This window comes from Ursus maritimus, unplaced genomic scaffold (genome assembly GCF_017311325.1).
Source record: "Ursus maritimus isolate PB19 unplaced genomic scaffold, ASM1731132v1 scaffold_36, whole genome shotgun sequence".
Classification (NCBI taxonomy): Eukaryota; Metazoa; Chordata; class Mammalia; order Carnivora; family Ursidae; genus Ursus; species Ursus maritimus.
In genome coordinates, this window is record NW_024426230.1 from 368,941 (window position 1) to 387,424 (window position 18,484).

At 37.7% G+C, this 18,484-nt stretch overlaps 1 protein-coding gene across 10 annotated transcripts in view; it reads left to right on the forward strand.

Moving 5' to 3' along the window:
* The window catches only part of HNRNPC (heterogeneous nuclear ribonucleoprotein C), a 54,286-nt gene that overhangs the window by 16,112 nt on the left and 19,690 nt on the right, over window positions 1-18,484 (forward strand). For 8 of the 10 annotated variants that reach the window (XM_040620677.1, XM_008711127.2, XM_040620680.1 and 5 more), the window contains 3 exons: window positions 11,524-11,801; window positions 17,312-17,426; window positions 18,031-18,078. In XM_040620677.1, coding sequence (XP_040476611.1) covers window positions 11,561-11,801; window positions 17,312-17,426; window positions 18,031-18,078 — 404 coding nt within the window. In that variant the 5' untranslated portion in view covers window positions 11,524-11,560. The remainder of the gene's footprint in view (window positions 1-11,523; window positions 11,802-17,311; window positions 17,427-18,030; window positions 18,079-18,484) is intronic. The other 2 variants (XM_008711128.2, XM_040620684.1) reach the window with 1 other exon arrangement.

An 18,484-nucleotide genomic window follows, 5' to 3' on the forward strand; every position in this document is an offset into this window, starting at 1 on the left:
TTTTTGGTTTAAAATTGTTTTTTTGAAAATAGCCTAAACTTTTTGTTTTGCAGTTTTTTGAGTTATTAATACAGGTCCTGCTTAAAACTAAACCAGGGTAGGGATTTTCAGTATACAGAAAATATGCAAAAGGACTTACCCGTTGGGACTGTTGGTTGTCATTGTTTTAAAACTAGTAGATAACGTGAAAAAAAATTGCTATTGAAGGAAAATTGTGTTAATAATATTAAACTTTTTAAAATGATAAGGGCAGGACTTCTCAGAGGATGGTGAACAAATCAGTGAAGAATACATAATTGTAAGAGATTAATACTTCAAAACTTAACAAAATCAAAATCTGAAACTTCTTCAGGCTGGAACTAGGGATAGTGAACAGGATAGAAGAGGATGAAATGGGGGCGCCTGGGTGGCTCAGTCATTAAGTGTCTGGTTAAGTGTCTGCCTTCGGCTCGGCATGATCCCGGCGTTCTGGGATTGAGCCCCACATCAGGCTCCTCTTCTAGGAGCCTGCTTCTTCCTCTCCCACTCCCCCTGCTTGTGTTCCCTCCCTCGTTGGCTGTCTCTCTCTGTCAAATAAATAAATAAAATCTTTTTAAAAAAGGATGAAATGGTATTTGAAATGTAAAGCCCTATACTAGATGCAAAGAAACCCAACAAAGTAGTTGTCCCAATACAGGAAGTTAGCATTATATTAATAAATGTATAAGAATTAGGGAATTTACTTTGTGACTTCTGCATGTATTGACAGTGCAAAAGTTACCAGAAACACTAGCGTCTGGATAGCATCCAGAGTGTTCCATTCTTGAAAGAACAACCAAATTTGGACTGCTACTGTGTTCGAAGGGACATTGACAGATTAAATTGTATTTGTTTCAGGGCACCATTTTTTATCTTCATAGAAGATGGTGAGGATAGGGAACAGTTTGAGTAAGATGATTTACGTTAAAGAAAAAATTAATGCCAATGAGTGGACATTAAAGGAAGGAGGGAACTAAAGGAAGAAATTGGTTAAAAGCCAATTAAGTTTATGAATTGAGTATTATATTGTGAGTTCTTTGACAATTCTCAAGAGGCTAGATTATTAGTGAGTCAGCAAGGATGTTGAAAGGGGATTTTAACATCCTCTGAAGAACTGTGGGGCGGTTGAACTACCTGATTTAGTTTTTCCCTCTTTGACATTCTGGGAATATTTTCTTAAAGACCTTCATTTTAAAATTTTTTTGTCGTAATACATTACCCATTTATACTTGGACAGGAACAATCTTTTATTATAAAAATGCTTATTAAGAAATTTGAAGGAAATATGCATATGAAAGAAAAATATTTTTAAACCAGTATTAGTATTTTGGTGTTTTGGTTCATCTCTGTCTTGTAGCTACAGGTGTACCTATACACCTATATTTCTTATATTTTTAATATGTAATCATTACCATATGTAGTTTTAGAGTCTATATTGTAAACATTTTTCACTTGGTTTTCTGCAATGTGTTTTAAGTGGTTATGTAATTTTTTTATTAACAGGGATTTATAGAACTTAAAGATGTTCAAAGTTTTCTCTTTCAATTCCAAATATAGGATGACATTGCCGATTGCTTAATTAACGCAAGTATGTAGGCCTGCCCATTGCTTGGCACTTTTTAAGAATTTTCAGAGGAACCTACAGAAACATGTACTGGTTTATTTAGTTACAGCTGTGGGGTTGCCTTGTCTTCACCCCATTGTACAATCATTCTTATATTAGCATATCTGACAAAAGTAAGTTTTGCTATTTTCTGGGAACTTGGTAAAGTGTGTCAGCTGGTATATATCATTTTTCTGTTTGCTGTAATAGGAGCTTTAAAAAACTTTGGAACGGGTACTATTACATGTGTAAAATACACCCCGTGTTCTAGCCTTCCTGTTCTAGTAGTCACTGTGCAGATTGCTATGTTTGCTCTCTGTATGTGTGGTGGTTTGTTTTGTTTTCCTCCTCAGTGAGTTTAAAGTTTTAGGCATGATACTTCACTTAGAAACTTGAAAATGCCTGCATCTCCTCTAAGAATAAAGATAATCTATCTCACCAAAATAATTATCAAGACAATGAAAATTAACAGGTTCAATATTCTCTTGTATACAAACCATAATAAAATTCCCCATCACCAAAAAAATGTTGTTTGCAATCCAGTGTCTAGTCAGAGGGTCACACATTGCTTTCTTAATCTAGAAAAGGCCTCTACTTTGTATGTATGTATTTTTGAGGAGTCCCAACCAGTTATATTGTTGTATAACGTCTCTACAAACTTGAAATTGTCTAATTGTTTCCCTATGTGTAGATTCAAATATTTTACCAAGAGTATTGCATAGGTGATGCATGTTTATTATTTTGTCACATCAGGAGGCATTTAATGTCAGATCAGTTGGTTTAAGTGGTGGCATTTATGTTTCCATTGTAAAGATACATTTTTTTCCCTTTATGATCATTATTCTTTTAGGTAATATTTTGAGATCATGTAAATCTTGTTTGTGCCCAACAAGCTTTTGCCCAGTGATTTTAGTGTACATTGACAGTTGACTGAATTAATTCTTACATTAATTTTTCATGTTTATGATTTATTTGGTTTGCATTTCCTGCCCTTTTTCTCCTGTTCATATTTGTTGGGACTGTTGCATGTTTTGTGTTATTTAGGTTTTGACAACTGCATATGTAATTTTTTACTTTAAATTTTGATCCGTCTATAATTTTATTTTGGTGTAATGAGTTATGTTTTTCTAGGGTTTTTTTGGTTTTTAATAGCTGTGTGATATCATTTATTGAATTATCTGTTTCTCTCTGTAATTTCTAGTATCTCGAGTATTCTCTTAGTTTTAATTCTTAGACATAGCAGTTAGAAAGCTTATCAGAAATATGACCAGCTTTGGTGCACCTGGCTTAGTTGGCTAAGCATCTAACTCTTGATCACACCTCTGGTCTTGATCTCAGAGTTGTGAGTTCCAGCTGGGACTCCCTGGGCATGGAACCTATTTAGAAAAATAAGTGTATATATTTTAAAAAAAGGGCCAACTTAGCTTTTTGTGTCCTGAAAATGTCCTAAAGCACCACCATATGCTATTTTCTCATGCTAGTAGAACCTTGACCTTGAGATTATATCTGTGTTTTGATTAATATAAGCTTTGGGGATGGAGCAGATTAAAGTATACTGTTCTTTTTGCAGACACAGGGACAGTTCGTTGTTAGCCAGGGGAAATAATTGATGAATGCAATAAAGATACATAGGCAGAGAACAAAGGAGGGCCAAATAGAGTAATGTGAAAGAGTACCTAAATGGGCAAAGTAGGAATTTAAGTTTGTTAAAGGAAAACAACTTTTTTTCCCCTTTTTTTTTTTTTTTTTAAAGATTTTATGTATTTAAGAGAATGAGGGAGAGGGAGAAGCAGACTCCCCGATGAGCAGGGAGCTTGACATGGGGCCGATCTCAGGACCCGGGATCATGACCTGAGCCAAAGGCGGTGCTTAACTGACTGAGCCACCCAGGTGTCCCTGTTAAAGGAAAATAACTTAGTGCAGATGATGATGCTCTAAGTAGAAGGGGAAATTTATGGTATCCGAAAGGTACTTAAGAAACTGACCAATTGTGAAAGGTAGTGTGAAATAGAAAACCTTGGACTCTAGATTTAATCATCTTTTTAAAAAATTGCCAACTCGTTGCTGCCATCTAGTGATAATTTGCTTTTTATATTCATCACAGAAAGATAGGAAATAACAGTCATATGGTAGTTGTATCTGATTCACATTGAATGTATAGGCTAGTTGAGGGGTAGTAATAAAAATTCTAAGGTAGAGTTCTGCATTTTCTTGTCTGAGGCAAGTTATTTCCCTTGTTCTCTAGTTAAATCATTGACATTTCGTAAGCCATACAGATGTTGTCTTTGCTTGCTTTTTTTTTTCCCCTGGACTAACAGGTACTGTGATATGAGTAAGTATAGCTGTGAGTAGCCTAGGTGAATAGGGTGAACAGGTAGAGGATTGGCTGATGTCTTCAGTAGAAACATCTTGTGGCTTGTTACCTATTTTCTCTGATGGGTTTTTTGTTCGTTTGTAGCAAATGTGCCTAAATATGATACTGAACATAGTCTGAATAAGTGGCGCTGTTTTGTCAGGTATGTCTTTCCAATCGCTTTCCACTAAAGGTGGAGTTACACTACCCTGCGCATAAAGGCAAGGAAGCTAAAAGTTGATTCCAGTTATAAATTGATTTTGTCTCCGCCCCTAGCAAAATCCAGCACCATCATAACCTGTTTTTGGGCTATTTGAAACCTGTACCTCTCATAATCATCAGATAGTGCAGTCTGCCTCTCCCACCTCACTGCACCTCTTCCCAACAGACTTTACTTGAGATTTAATGCTAACTTAAGAGAAATGGGGTCGTTGTTACAAACATTTCCCAAACTTTTAGCTAGATTGAAAATCCAAGATAGGTTTGTCTCAAGAGGACAAAGAATCAGGATAGCATGAGCTTCAGAATGAACAGTTAAAAATAAAATTTTGACAGGTTTGCTTGCATTCTAACCAGATGCAGATTTTATTTATTGGTTTTAGAATGTAATTGGAATGGCAGGAGTGGAAATTGGAAGATTTAATTTTTTTGCCAGAGAGCGTGCACAAGCCGGGTGAGCAGCGCTATCCCTTCTGAGCAGGGAGCCCAATGCGGGACCCTGGGATCATGTTCCTAGCCGAAGGCAGATGCTTAACCGAGTGAGCTACCCAGGTGTCCCTCTGTAATTTTTTTAAAGTAACTTAAAGTCAGAGGCACCTGAATATATATCCACAGATCTTAAGCATTTCTTGTCCTTCACACTGCTACCTCTTGGTATTGTATGTATGTATTTGAGAGAGGGAGAAGCAGACTCCCCATTGAGCAGGGAGACTGATGCAGGGCTCACACCGGACCCTGGGATCATGACCTGAGCCAAAGGCAGACACTTAACCAACTGAGCCACCCAGGCACCCGGAAAATCTCTTGGTATTACTGCTTTAACATATGAAACCTGTGATTAGATGCATAGATCTTTGTTTAATAAGGCAATAAAGGTAACAGTATTCCTAGTTTTGGTAAAGGTAACTGAGTATTCCTAGTTTTGATTTACCAACCAGATAAGACACACCTTAGTGATCCTTTGATGATAAAAATACTGGGATGAGGGGCACCTAGGTGGCTCAGTCAGATAAGCGTTCAACTACTGGGCTCAGTCTTGATGTCGGGTTGTGATTTCATGCTCCGTGTTTAAAAAAAAAAATGGGATGAAAATATATGTATATATAAATACAAAATATATCATATACAAACACCTACGTCCACATCCACCCATGGACTACAGTGTTAAGTGCTACCACCCAAATAACCTTTAGGAAAATGTTCATTTCATTCCATTGTATTTTAGTGTGTTCGAATTCTGCTTTTCTGGAAACCAGATCCACTTAATCGTCAGTAGTGAATTAAACAGGATGCACAGTATCCATGGAACATAAGCATTTCAGAAATCTACCCTCTTTATTTTTTTTTAAGAATTATAATGGTTTGGGTTTTTTTTTAGAGAACGAGTTGGGAAGGGGCAGTGGGAGAGGGAGACACAGAATGTCAAGCAAACTGAACACTCAGTGTGGGGCTGGATCCCATGACCCTGAGTTCATGGACTGAGCCACCCAGTTGCCCCAGAAATCTACTTTCTTGATTTTACTCTTTGAAACCAATTTTAAGAAAGAAACTTTTTTTTATTCTGTGTATTTCTGTTTACTTGGATGTTAAAGAAGAACGAATTTGACAATGATTTTTTAAGGTATCTGCCTGGCTCAGTTGGAAGAAAAGGCAACTCTTTTTTTTTTTTTAAAGATTTTATTTATTTATTTGACAGAGATAGAGACAGCCAGCGAGAGAGGGAACACAAGCAGGGGGAGTGGGAGAGGAAGAAGCAGGCTCACAGCGGAGGAGCCTGATGTGGGGCTCGATCCCATAACGCCGGGATCACGCCCTGAGCTGAAGGCAGACGCTTTAACCGATGTGCCACCCAGGTGCCCCAAGAAAAGGCAACTCTTGATCTCTGGGTTGTGAGTTCAGGTCTCATGTTGGGTGTAGAGATTATTTACATACATAAATACATAAAGTTTTTTTAAAAAATGATTTTTCTATTTACACCTGAAACTAAGATAACACTATATATTAACTAATTGGAATTAACATAAAAACTTCAAAAAATGTTTATTCCCTGAAAAAACAAGGGATTTGAGTGGACTGAGTTCATCTGTGAGGAAATACAGAGTATTTAGAATGTGCCAGAAATTTCCGGTTTTCAAAAGATGGAAGAAGTAGTGAAATTTATCAACTGTGGTTTGAGGAAATGGACTTCCTGAGGAATTGACGGTGATAAGGATTAACCAAAAGCAAAGTACCCACAGATCATTTTAACCTATGCTCTTTCCTAAGTATGTAATTTTTATGTGAATAGTTAATATATGTCTCCTGTTATTGTACAATTATAATACTGCTTTTTTTTTTTTAAGATTTTATTTATTCGACACAGAGAGAGAGACAGCCAGCGAGAGAGGGAACACAAGCAGGGGGAGTGGGAGAGGAAGAAGCAGGCTCATAGCGGAGGAGCCTGATGTGGGTCTCGATCCCGTAACGCCGGGAACACGCCCTGAGCCGAAGGCAGATGCTTAACCGCTGTGCCACCCAGGCGCCCCTATAATACTGCTTTTTGACTTTTTTTAAAGATTTATTTTATCTATTTTAGAGACAGCTTGCTTATGCATGTACAGGGTTGGGGGGAGGGCACAGGGAAGGGGGGGAGAGAGAATCCTAAGCAAACTCCCCACCAACCTCTGAGTCCAAAGAGGAACTCGATCCCAGAACCCCGAGATCATGACCCAAGCTGAAACCAAGAGACAGACGCTCAGCCAGCTGAGCCACCCAGGTGCCCTTTGACTTAAACATTTAATCATAATTCCCACATTATTTAAAGTGATTTGGAGTTATTTATTTTTTTATGTAGTGATCACTACACCCAACTTGGGGCTCAGACTCAACAACCCTGAGACCAAGAGTTGCATGTTGGGGCGCCTGGGTGGCTCAGTTGTTTAGCATCTGCCTTCGGCTCAGGGCATTCTGGGATTCCTGCTCATCAGGAAGCCTGCTTCTCCCTCTCCCACCCCCACCCCCCACTTCTGTTCCCTCTCTCGCTGCCTCTCTCTCTCTGTCAAATAAATCAAATCTTTAAAAAAAAAAAAAAATCGCATGTTGTCATGAATGAGGCAGCCAGGTACCCCTGAAGTGATTTGCAGATTATTCTAAAAACTGCAATTGTTGATAATTAGAATACCACGTTGTTAAAAATTAAAAATGCATGTAGAATGTAGTATGCTACAGAGCTATATAAAGTAAAAAGCAAAGATGAACCTGTTCTCTTCTGCAGCTAGCTTTATTATTTTACTTCTAATTTTCTTTTAATGATTTTATTTATTTGAGAGCTCAAGCAGGGGGAAAGGCAGAGGAAGAGATAAAGGGAGAAGCAGACTCTCCTGCTGAGCAGAAAGCAAAAACCCTGTAACTACTAAAGCCGATAAAAAACAGAATTTTGCCGGCGGGGTTTACACTTGGGAATGACCCTGTGACAGTTCGGAAGTATTATAACATATTTAAAGAAAGAAAATGCAATGCTAGAATTTTATACCCAGCCAAGCCAACATAGAACCAACTCTAGGAATAATAGAGGGCACAGGCAAACTTATTACCAACATGCAAGAGAAACTTCTCATGAGTTCTAAGTAATAGATTAGAGATAAGATACTCTAATACTTAAGACATGGTAAAATTTAAGCATTAATAACCACAAAAAGACTGTCATTTATAGTCTTCCAAAAGATTCACATGTGGATCTGATCAAGCCTTCACTCCCAGCTTTGAATTTCATGAAAAACAGAAGAATAGTGGAATTGTACTAAGAGTATGAGATTGTGGAATATCCATACTGGGAAACTTCAGGTTGAATACCCTTTATTCTTCAAGAATAAATTTGAATTTAAAAGGGGGAAAGGGGAACTTACCTAAAAGCCATAAAAGGGGTGCTTGCATGGCTCAGGCAGTTAAGTGTCTGCTTTCAGCCTGGGTGGTGATCTCAGGGCCCTAGGGTCCTGGGATCGCCCCACATCTGGCCCCCTGCTCACTGGGGAGTCTCCCTCTGCCTCTCCCCCTGCTCTTGTGTGCCCCTCTCTGAGATAATAAAATCTTTTAAAGTGATTACTATAAAGGTAGAATAATAGTTATTTTGGGGAGTTGGAAAGGTTTTAAGAATGGAATGCTGCACTTGGGGCTCTGAGTTTTGAGATATTATAGAGATTCAGCAACTCTGGCACCTTGAGACTTTTTATAACTACCTTGTACTCACCCATTCTTGGAGCAGTGAAAACCCTTCCTGTTTCAGCTGCTTTTCTTTCTTTTTTTTTTTTAAAGATTTTATTTATTCGACAGAGATAGAGACAGCCAGCGAGAGAGGGAACACAAGCACGGGGGAGTGGGAGAGGAAGAAGCAGGCTCATAGCGGAGGAGCCTGATGTGGGGTTCGATCCCATAACGCTGGGATCACGCCCTGAGCCGAAGGCAGATGCTTAACCGCTGTGCCACCCAGGCGCCCCTCAGCTGCTTTTCTTAAAATTTGTTTCCTTGGCTTTCCACTAAATGGGTATTTGGGGCTTCTTCAGTTTCTGAGTCTTTTTGGTTCTTCCATAGTGATAGATACCACGGACACGTGGGTGGTTGGCTTCCCTTTACCAGCTTGCATTATGGCATTTTGATTGGGGTACCTTGACACCCAGGCTTACTATCTAGTTGCTTTTATGTGGGGATTCAGAAAGGTTCAAAAACTGGGCTCTGCTGTTGCTGTTTTATTCTAGGAAACCCAGGGGACTCACCCCCCATAGTTGCTTTGCATTTAGGATATTGACTGACCATTTTATCCCCCCACCCCCCAACAGATTTCATGGGTAAGGTACCTTAATGATCAGAGGTAGGCTGAAATGTGATCTAAGCTCATTTGGTTATTTGTAAAACATTGGGAAATAGGTTCCCTCTTCAATACAGTTTTAAAAAGTGGTATCATTAGAGTGTAAACTCTGAGGAATCTTGTCTCTTTGTGTTTTTCCTCTGAAGTAGCCTTGGTACCTAGTACTTAACAGAAAATAAGTATTCAGTGGAAAAAATGATTAATTTGTAGTAACTCCTATTCTTTAGAAGATGTGTTCCTTGGAGCAGGGTTAATGGACCTTTGTGGGTTCACTTGTCTTTACTGGTGCTCATATCGATTAAATCCTTAGAGTAAGTATGGGCATTGAAAGCTATTCCATTGACATTAGCCAAGCTATTGAGGTTGAGGTCATTATTTGTTGTTAACAATTCATGATTCTTGTAGCAAATTTAGTAACCATGTTAAATCGGAGAAAATAGATAAAATATATACTTTAATTCAGAGATGGCAACCATTATTAGCACTTTCTACTTGTGTATTTGGAAGTTTCTTTACCAGCCTTTGCAAGTGGAGTTCCTTGGGTATTAATCCTTGATGTCCTAAGGCGTTCTTCATGTGTAACGAATTATCTGCTTCTAGATTGGTACTAGCTATGTACCATCTTTGTAAAAAGTGAGAAAATAGTCATTTTAAATCCATTTGCATTTTGCGGTTCCAAGGAGTATATTTGAAGGGGACATTAGTATCTGTTGTTTGTTGTTTTACACTCTCTGTTCAGTATGCTAATGGCATGTAGAACCATGTCTTTCCCCTCACAGGTAATTGCTAATTAAACCTAGGAAGATTTTTCCTATATTGACTATTATTTACTATAATATTTAGAATATATGTTAATTTTTTGTGAAAATATTCGTAGAAAACTGGCTTGAGTTCTCCCCACTTAACAGTAACAGCAAACCTTAACCAACAGTAATACTTGAAACCAGTTTCGCCTTTCAATAGGTTTCTGTTTTTGGTGTTCTAGAGGCTTTCTGGTACTTTGACTAAGAGTCACCAATACTCTGTGCTACTGTTTGGTAAATTTTTATTGCTTAGTCTAAAAAAATTAAGAACTATTGTTTATAAAGCTGTAATTCAGAAATCAAAATCAGGTAAAGACAACTTCTTGGATTTTGGAAAGGCTAGGAGGGAAAAGCAGTTGTTACAACTTTAAAAATCAGTACTACTTGTGAAATGAGTAGGTGTTTTAAGGGACAGGATATCAGTGATCTGTATAAATGATACTATGCTACCTGTTTTAAATATATGTGTATATAGAAGAGATTTTTACATAATCTGTGAACTAGTTTGTCATTCTCTTGGGGATGGAGAGAGAACATACTAGACACTGATATCTGATTTGAGTTTCAAAGGGATGAATGGGAAATAAATTAAAATTAATCTTAAGAATGGTACTCTAAATCCAGTGTGGGCCCATCTTAAAGCCTGTTTAAGTGTGGTAGTTGGATTGGGAAGGGGCAGCAGATACAAAAAAGTAAAAGGATGTAAAAATGTTTTCACTTGAAAAAGACCTAAGATGATAGTATCATGAATCTCCATGTAATTATAATATGACTGAACCTTCATATACGTTTAAAAAAAGATAATTTTTGTTTTGAAATAGTCTGAGGAAAGTTGTATTCTTCTTGGTTCTCCTGATCTTCTTTTGATTCGTGCAGTGTTCTGCCTGCTAGTTTTATCATCATCACCATCTAGTATTACAGATATCTCTGATGTATTTTGTAGATTATCCCATAAAAAGTAGGTCAAGAGTCATTGCATTCTGTAAAATGATGGTATTGTTACTTAAGATACCTCTGGCATATTATAAATCAATTAATGTACCTGAAAGTAAATATTTCCAGAGGGAATGATTTGGGTCTATATATTGCCTTAGTATAATGTTAATTATACTTGAAGGGAAGAGTGTTGTCCACATTCATCTGGCTAAAGAATGGTTTGTGGGCAGAATTTGAAGTTTTGTATATCTTTGGAATAGGTAAGAATCCTTTTTAAAAAAGCAGTGTGCAAGAAGGTGGAGTTGTTGATACATGGCAGGGAATGATTAGGTTAGTATGACAGGGAAGGTTAAAAATACAATGAGAAGTTGGTAGTAGAGAGCTTAAGAGATTCGCATTTGCTTCAGGACTTTAGAACAGAGAGGGCTCACTTGAATAATGTCCTTAATTGTGTTGCTAGTGGTCTTTGAAGAAGGAACACCCTCCCCCCCCCGTGGTCCTTTGAAATGATAAGTCTGGCACTACTGGAATAGACTAGGGAAGATGCTGCTGAATTTGTATAAGGATGCATATATTCAGGAGTTTGCCTTTCTAAAATAGTAATATAGTTGCTGCTATGAGAGCCCTTTAAGTTGATAATCTCATTAGTCACTTTGGCTCAAAATAAAGAGTAGAAAATTTTATCAAGGAGTGTTTTGGTTTTATCGGGTTTTTTTTTTTTTCACCTGAATGCATTTTTTTTCCCTTGCAGTTTTTCGGCTTTGTGAGGAACCTTATCATCAAAGAAAATGGCCAGCAATGTTACCAACAAGACAGATCCTCGCTCCATGAACTCCCGTGTATTCATTGGGAATCTCAATACTCTTGTGGTCAAGAAATCTGATGTGGAGGCGATCTTCTCAAAATACGGCAAAATTGTGGGTTGCTCTGTTCATAAGGGCTTTGCCTTCGTTCAGTATGTTAATGAGAGAAATGCCCGGGCTGCTGTGGCAGGAGAGGATGGCAGAATGATTGCTGGCCAGGTTTTAGGTAAGATCTGGGTTGAATTTCTTCACTGATAGTTTAATTCAGATACGAGTTTTCCTGTTAATGCTTCTGTTTTTCTCTCTCTCCATTAAGCTAAGTCTAAAAAATGTTAGGTTTATAGGTATAATTGGCTAAATAAGGATTTTATTCCTTTTTGTGTAGCAGAGATTGGATAATCAGTTGGTGGTCTTGAGTAAAGTTGGGAGGGTAAGAAATGACACTATGGGGGTGCCTGGGTGGTTCAGCCGTTAAGCGTCTGCCTTCTGTTCAGGGGTCATGATCCCAGGATCCTGGGATCGAGCCCTGTATCGGGCTCCCTGCTCGGCGGGAGGCCTGCTTCTCCCTCTCACACTCCCTTGCTTGTGTTCTCTCTCGCTCGCTCTCTCTCTGTCAAATAAATAAAGTCTTTAAAAAAGAAATGACATTTGTAAAGTACAGTTGCCCCTAAATAGCTGTGTCCTCCCACTCGCAGTAGAATGGGCAGACACAATATAGCTTAGTCACTCATGGGCTGTGGAGTCAGATTGCTTAGCACAACTGTGTGTTGGGCAGTTTACATAACTTGGCTGAGCCAAGTTCAAATGGAGGTATAGTACCTCAGTCTATCATCTGTTCTTACCTGAGGTAGTAGTACTTTGGTGTTACAAGAATTTGGATTAATTAGGATGATTCATGAGAAGCTTCTGGTATACGTCTAGCATGTTACACTCAATAACAGTTACTTACTGTTAATGTATTTTTTAGCATTAACAGTACAGACTGGTTTTGTTTTAGGTGTGTGTTTCCCCAATAAGGGGTCTCCTGATACCATGTTTATATATTTGAGAAATGAAATCTGAGCTCTGCCCAGATGTTTATATTTAAACTTAAGAAGATCGCATCACATACTAAGACTTTAGAGCACATAAGTATGTTCCTGATGATTGTAGAATTTCATCTCCTTGAATAGTTTTCTAACTGCTTATCAGTTGCTAAGATTTGCTGTCAATCATAGTTAATCCTGGGTGTTAATATTAGGGAAGTTGAAGGGTTTATAAGACAGAAGTACTACTTTTTGCTTTTTTATGAATAAAAGGGAGTAAGCCCGTAAACCTCCTGAGTGCCACAGAATGGCTAGTTCCATTGTTGATAATGTATTGTTTAGCAGTTAAAATTATCTGCTTTTCTGAAGTTTGTAGCAATTCATTATTAAGTGACAGTTTTTAGTTTTCTGATGATTCCTGTGTGGTGACTTACTTTAATTTTCATTTTGTTTTCAGCATTTCCAGGAGTTTGTATTCAGTTTTTTTAAATGGATAATGTTCAAGTTTAATTCCACCTTCAATATTTTATTTTCCACGTGGCTGCTTCTCTTCAGGTTGCTGTGGATTTTTGTCCCCATAAGTGTTTCCATGTTGGTGTTTNCCTACAGTATTACACAAAACTTCACTTGATAATGTTTGTAACATTTAATAAATACCTCCCACATAACATGATTTATTATAAAGTTTCGACAGCTTTTTTTTTAAATAAGTGACAGCTCCATTCTTGGAGTAAACAGCATTGTCTTTAATAGCAAGAGCAGTTTTTTAAGATTTGATTTTTTGTTTTGTTCTTTAGATTTTTTTATTTGACAGAAGATTGAGAGCACAAGCACAGGGATCGGCAGGGAGAGGGAGGCTTCCTGTTAAGGGAGCTAGATGTGGGGCTCCATTCCAGGACCCTGAGTCGAAGGCATACGCTTAACTGAGTCGCCCAGGCGCCCCTGTTTATTTTAGAGAGGGGGGGCAGAGGAAAAGGGGGAGAATCTGAAGCAGACGACCCCCTGAGCATGGAGCACGATGCCCTATGGGGCTCCATCTCACAACCCTGAGATCATAACCTGAGCCAAAAGCAACACTCTGATGCTTAACTGACTGAGCCACCCAGGCCCCCCTCAGCAGCTTTGTAGACTATTCTGAATGTTTGGTTATGATTTCCCAGTGGCTCTTTCATGAAGAGCTCTTTCTAGAATAAAAGTTTTGTGTAATTTGTAAACACTTCTCAAATGCTAACTATTTTTAAAAATCCCAACCATACTGGATTGGGAAGGGAAAATATTGGAAGTTAGAGAGCCTTGTAATCCTTGACATTGAAGATGCATAGAACGGTTGTAATTGAGAATACATAAAAAAATTTTCATACCCATTTGTCGTATACCCAAGTACAGGAAAACGCATGTATAAAACTTGGTGTATGTAAAATGGCTGCAGCAAAAATGAACTAAATCAGGAGTTTTGCATCATAAAATGAAGTCAGGGTTTTTTCTGGTACTTGGGTTTTTGGGTTGGTTTTTTTTTTTTTTTTTTACTGTCGTGGAACTTTACTAACACAAAAGTAGAAGAGTTTAATGAACATGTGTGTAAGTACATCTCAACTAGTTTAAGTACCAATATTTGACTATTCTTGTTTTAATCTATTTCTTCTGGGTTTTTTTTAAATTTTGTTAAGAGTAATTTTAAGACTTCAGCATATATCCATCAGATAAGAACTTCAACAAAATGCAAACCACGTTTCCCTTATCAGATATTAAAAAAAAAAAACCTCACAGTAATTCCTTAATAACAATCAAATATTCAGGCCATATTTAGATTTCTTCCTTTATTGTCTCAAACTTTTTTTTTTTTTTTAAAGATTTTATTTATTTATTTGACAGAGAGAGAGAGACAGCCAGGGAGAGAGGGAACACAAGCAGGGGGAGTGGGAGAGGAAGAAGCAGGCTCATAGCGGAGGAGCCTGATGTGGGGCTCGATCCCATAACGCTGGGATCACGCCCTGAGCCGAAGGCAAACGCTTAACCGCTGTGCCACCCAGGCGCCCCTCAAACTTTTTTAAATAACTTTTTTGCTTTATTCAAGTCAAGATCCAGTCCTTCCATGTCCACATACACATTTGATTAATTGCCCCTTAGATGTCTTTAAATTTAGGTTCCCCATCCCTTCCTTTCCCATTAAAGAAGTTTGTGACATTTAATTTGTTGAAGAAAACATTAGTGTCTTCCATACTGTGTACTGATTTGAATCTTTGTGGTATCATTTAATTTGTTCTCCACCTCTGTTTTGTGTAATACTTCTAGATCCAGAGCAGTGCTGTCCAAGAGAAATATAAACATGTATACTTAAAACGCATCTGAATTCAGACTTGTAGCTAGCAGCTTACTCTATTAGACTGTGCAGATCTAGAGGCTTGATTCAATTCAGATTCTATTTATTTTGATGAAAACATTAAATGGGTAGTGTTACATATTTTATGTTGTATCACACCAGGCGACATGGTTGCCCATTTTTAGCGATGTTGAGGATAATTTGTGGATTCCGGTTTTACATCTTGATCCATCTGTAATAGTTTCCCATCAGTTTTTCACCTTAATGGTCATCATCCATTGATGATCATTGCTTAGGTATTGCATTAGGGGTTGTAAAAGAGTGGGTTTTCTCGTTTGTTCTGCCTAACTTTTCTAAAATGAACAACACGTTAATATTTGCTTTTTCTGAAATACCATTCATGTTGAAAAGACCGGATAAATTTTTTTTTAAAAAACTCTTCTATTTTAGCTTTGGGGGGGGAGTGGGCAGCAAAGCAAGGTTTTTATTGAGAGATAGCAAAGTGGTAGTATAAATCTCCCAAGGAGGGAGGGGACCCAAAGAGGTTGCCTAGCTTTTTTTTTTTTTTTTAAAGTTCTACAAACTCTACACCCAGCATGGGGCTTGAACTCAAAACCCCTAGATCAAGAGTCCCATGCTGTACTGACTGAGCCAGACAGGTGCCCCCATGATATTAATATCTCTAATAATTTAAATTGGTGTCTTTTAGTACATTGCGTATCCTTCTATAGAGCTTAAAGTATTTTGTCTGTGGCCATTGTATCCTGTGTCCTTGAGACCTTAGTCTTAAAATAATTTCATTGCACCCTTGCTCTCTGGCACCACACGATATTCCAGGTCATCTGATGTATTTCTTGATTTTAGTCTCAATTTGCCACTTACTAAAATAATGGGAGTTCTATTGAAGCCACTGTACACCAGGAGTGTTTATTACTGGATTTTAATAGCTTCTGTCTTGTTTCAGTAGGCAGAATAAGAAGCACTTTTTTTTTTAAGAAAACAGTTTCATGTGTGTTTTGTAGCAGTTCCAAAATAACCATGCTTTTTTGTTTTTTACTAAAATTAAGATTACTAAATGCATTTTTAGATTTGAGGTTCTTTTTATTAATATATATCCTATTCTGGATATTGACTCAGTACTACACTTTAGGATCACATGAAATAATTCATCTGTAAGGTTGTGTAATCAGGGCACCTAGATGGCTCAGTTGGGTGAGCATCTGCCTTTGGCTCTGGTCTTGATCCCAGAGTCCTGGGATCCAGCCCCACATCTTGCTCCCTGCTCAGCGGGGAGTCTGCCCCCCCCATTCTCTCTCTCTCTTGCAAATAGATAAATTTAAAAAAAAAATTTTTTTTTAAGGATTGTGTAATCAACTTGATATATAGTGTTCTGTTTTTATTTTAGAACTGTGCTTTTTAAGAGAGAGGGCCAGGGGGGTAGGGGTGGGGGACGCTGTGCCTGGGACCTACTTAAAAAAGTAAAAATATAAGTCAGCTGTAAAGGCAAGGTGTTCTAACGTTAGGTGCTAAAAATTGGAAATGAGTTTAGTGAACCAAGAGCTCTGCAGATTTCTTCATACATATAATGGTGATCAACAAATAGTGTACTAAAAGTCTGTTTTTTATTTGGTCATTTGATGAACTAAGTTTTAGAGAGCTGATTTTTGACAAATGGACTCTTGTTAGAATAAGACAGAGATCATGAATTCAACTTTTACAGCTGATCCCGTTTATAAGGAGAATGAAAATTCGGGGCGCCTGGGTGGCACAGTGGTTAAGCATCTGCCTCCGGCTCAGGGCGTGATCCCGGCGTTATGGGATTGAGCCCCACATCAGGCTCCTCCGCTATGAGCCTGCTTCTTCCTCTCCCACTCCCCCTGCTTGTGTTCCCTCTCTCGCTGGCTGTCTCTATCTCTGTCGAATAAATAAATAAAATCTTCAAAAAAAAAAAAAAAGGAGAATGAAAATTAGCCTTTAGGGATAATTTGAGGGTATCATACTCAAAATAATTCATGAATTCCTAGATATTTTATATCTCTGAGGTCATTTATTCATTCCTGATACATTCTCTGAATAATGAGAGTTTCATTTTAGTGGGAACTGAGGGTAGAAGGTACTTAGGGCAAATGTCCTGTCTTACGTATGATGAATATATGTGTGTCTTATATAATGAATATTTTTTTGTTACACAACGGAGGACAAAGGGGTGAAAGACTAAGTCCTAGCCTTGTAAAAATTCATGAGCCCTTTTTACATAAGAAAAGATGAGCGACAGTATTCCGCCTTTGTTGATATATATACTATGTTCACATTTAAAAACTGTAGTTTAAGATTCTACCCTACCCAACGGAATTGTCATTAAAGTTTTTGTCTTTATTTTTGTTTTTTCAGATATTAATCTGGCTGCAGAGCCAAAAGTGAACCGAGGAAAAGCAGGTGTGAAACGATCTGCAGCGGAGATGTACGGGTCAGTACCAGAACACCCTTCTCCGTCCCCTCTACTCAGGTCCGGAACTTTATTATTTATAACTGCATTGTGTCCATCAGTGGGCATCTTCTCTATCTGTTTTCTGGATGTGGGGAGGGTTAACTGTAGTATGTTTTATCTGTGTAAAAATGATACTTTATTAATTTTGTATTGGTATAACTCCTTTTCGCCCATTTCCCAGAGAATTATTATAATTCCCTGAGATTTTTTTACTTACTAAAGAGCAGTTTGGTATTTTTAACATACAGTGAAAATCTTTCGAGAGGAGTTTTTTAGTTTGTAAGAAGCTGGGAAATATGAAAGGGAAGGAGGGTAGCATAAGAATGTTTGGTTTACTGTTGTATTTTTCAGTGTTCTTATATTAGCTCTTAAGTTTTATGTTGAAATTGTAGCAGATTTGTGCCTAAATTTGCAAATTAGCTGCTGCATGTTCAGTGGCTTCTAAGATGATTGGAATTATAGTGGATTGTTGCTTGAATGATTGGGGATTGTTCCATGCTAATCTCTTGATCTGTTTGTTATGGTTGGTTTTGCATGGTTTTTTGTTTTTGTTTTTCCCATCTGCTATTGTGAATTTACATCAACAACTCCAAATTAATCCTCTTCGGTATTTATTTTTCAGCTCCTCTTTTGACTTGGACTATGACTTTCAACGAGATTATTATGACAGGTATGTTAAAGGTGTTTTGTCTTTTCTGGTAAAAAGCTATTTATTTAGTAAGAAGCATTTATTTTTCTGTTTTGTAATGAACGTTCTCTTTTATAGCAATGAACAACGAACATGTTGTCAAAGTCATTCCCCCCCCCCTTATAAACAAAATGAAAAATACCTTCCTATAAATTGTCAGGGGTAGACTAGGGTGACATTTCTGTTGATTTTCAAAGAATCGGTTTATATAGTGTCAGGGCCTATAGGAACATGTCAGGTATTTTGTTTGAATTTGTATGCCAACTAAAAGTAAGGACTAACTGACTTGCCAAATGATAAAATAGGAGTTAATTAGCATTTCCATATTCTCTTCATTATTTCCCTATTGCATACTTGGCACTTGGCTTTGCATTGTAGGACATTACAG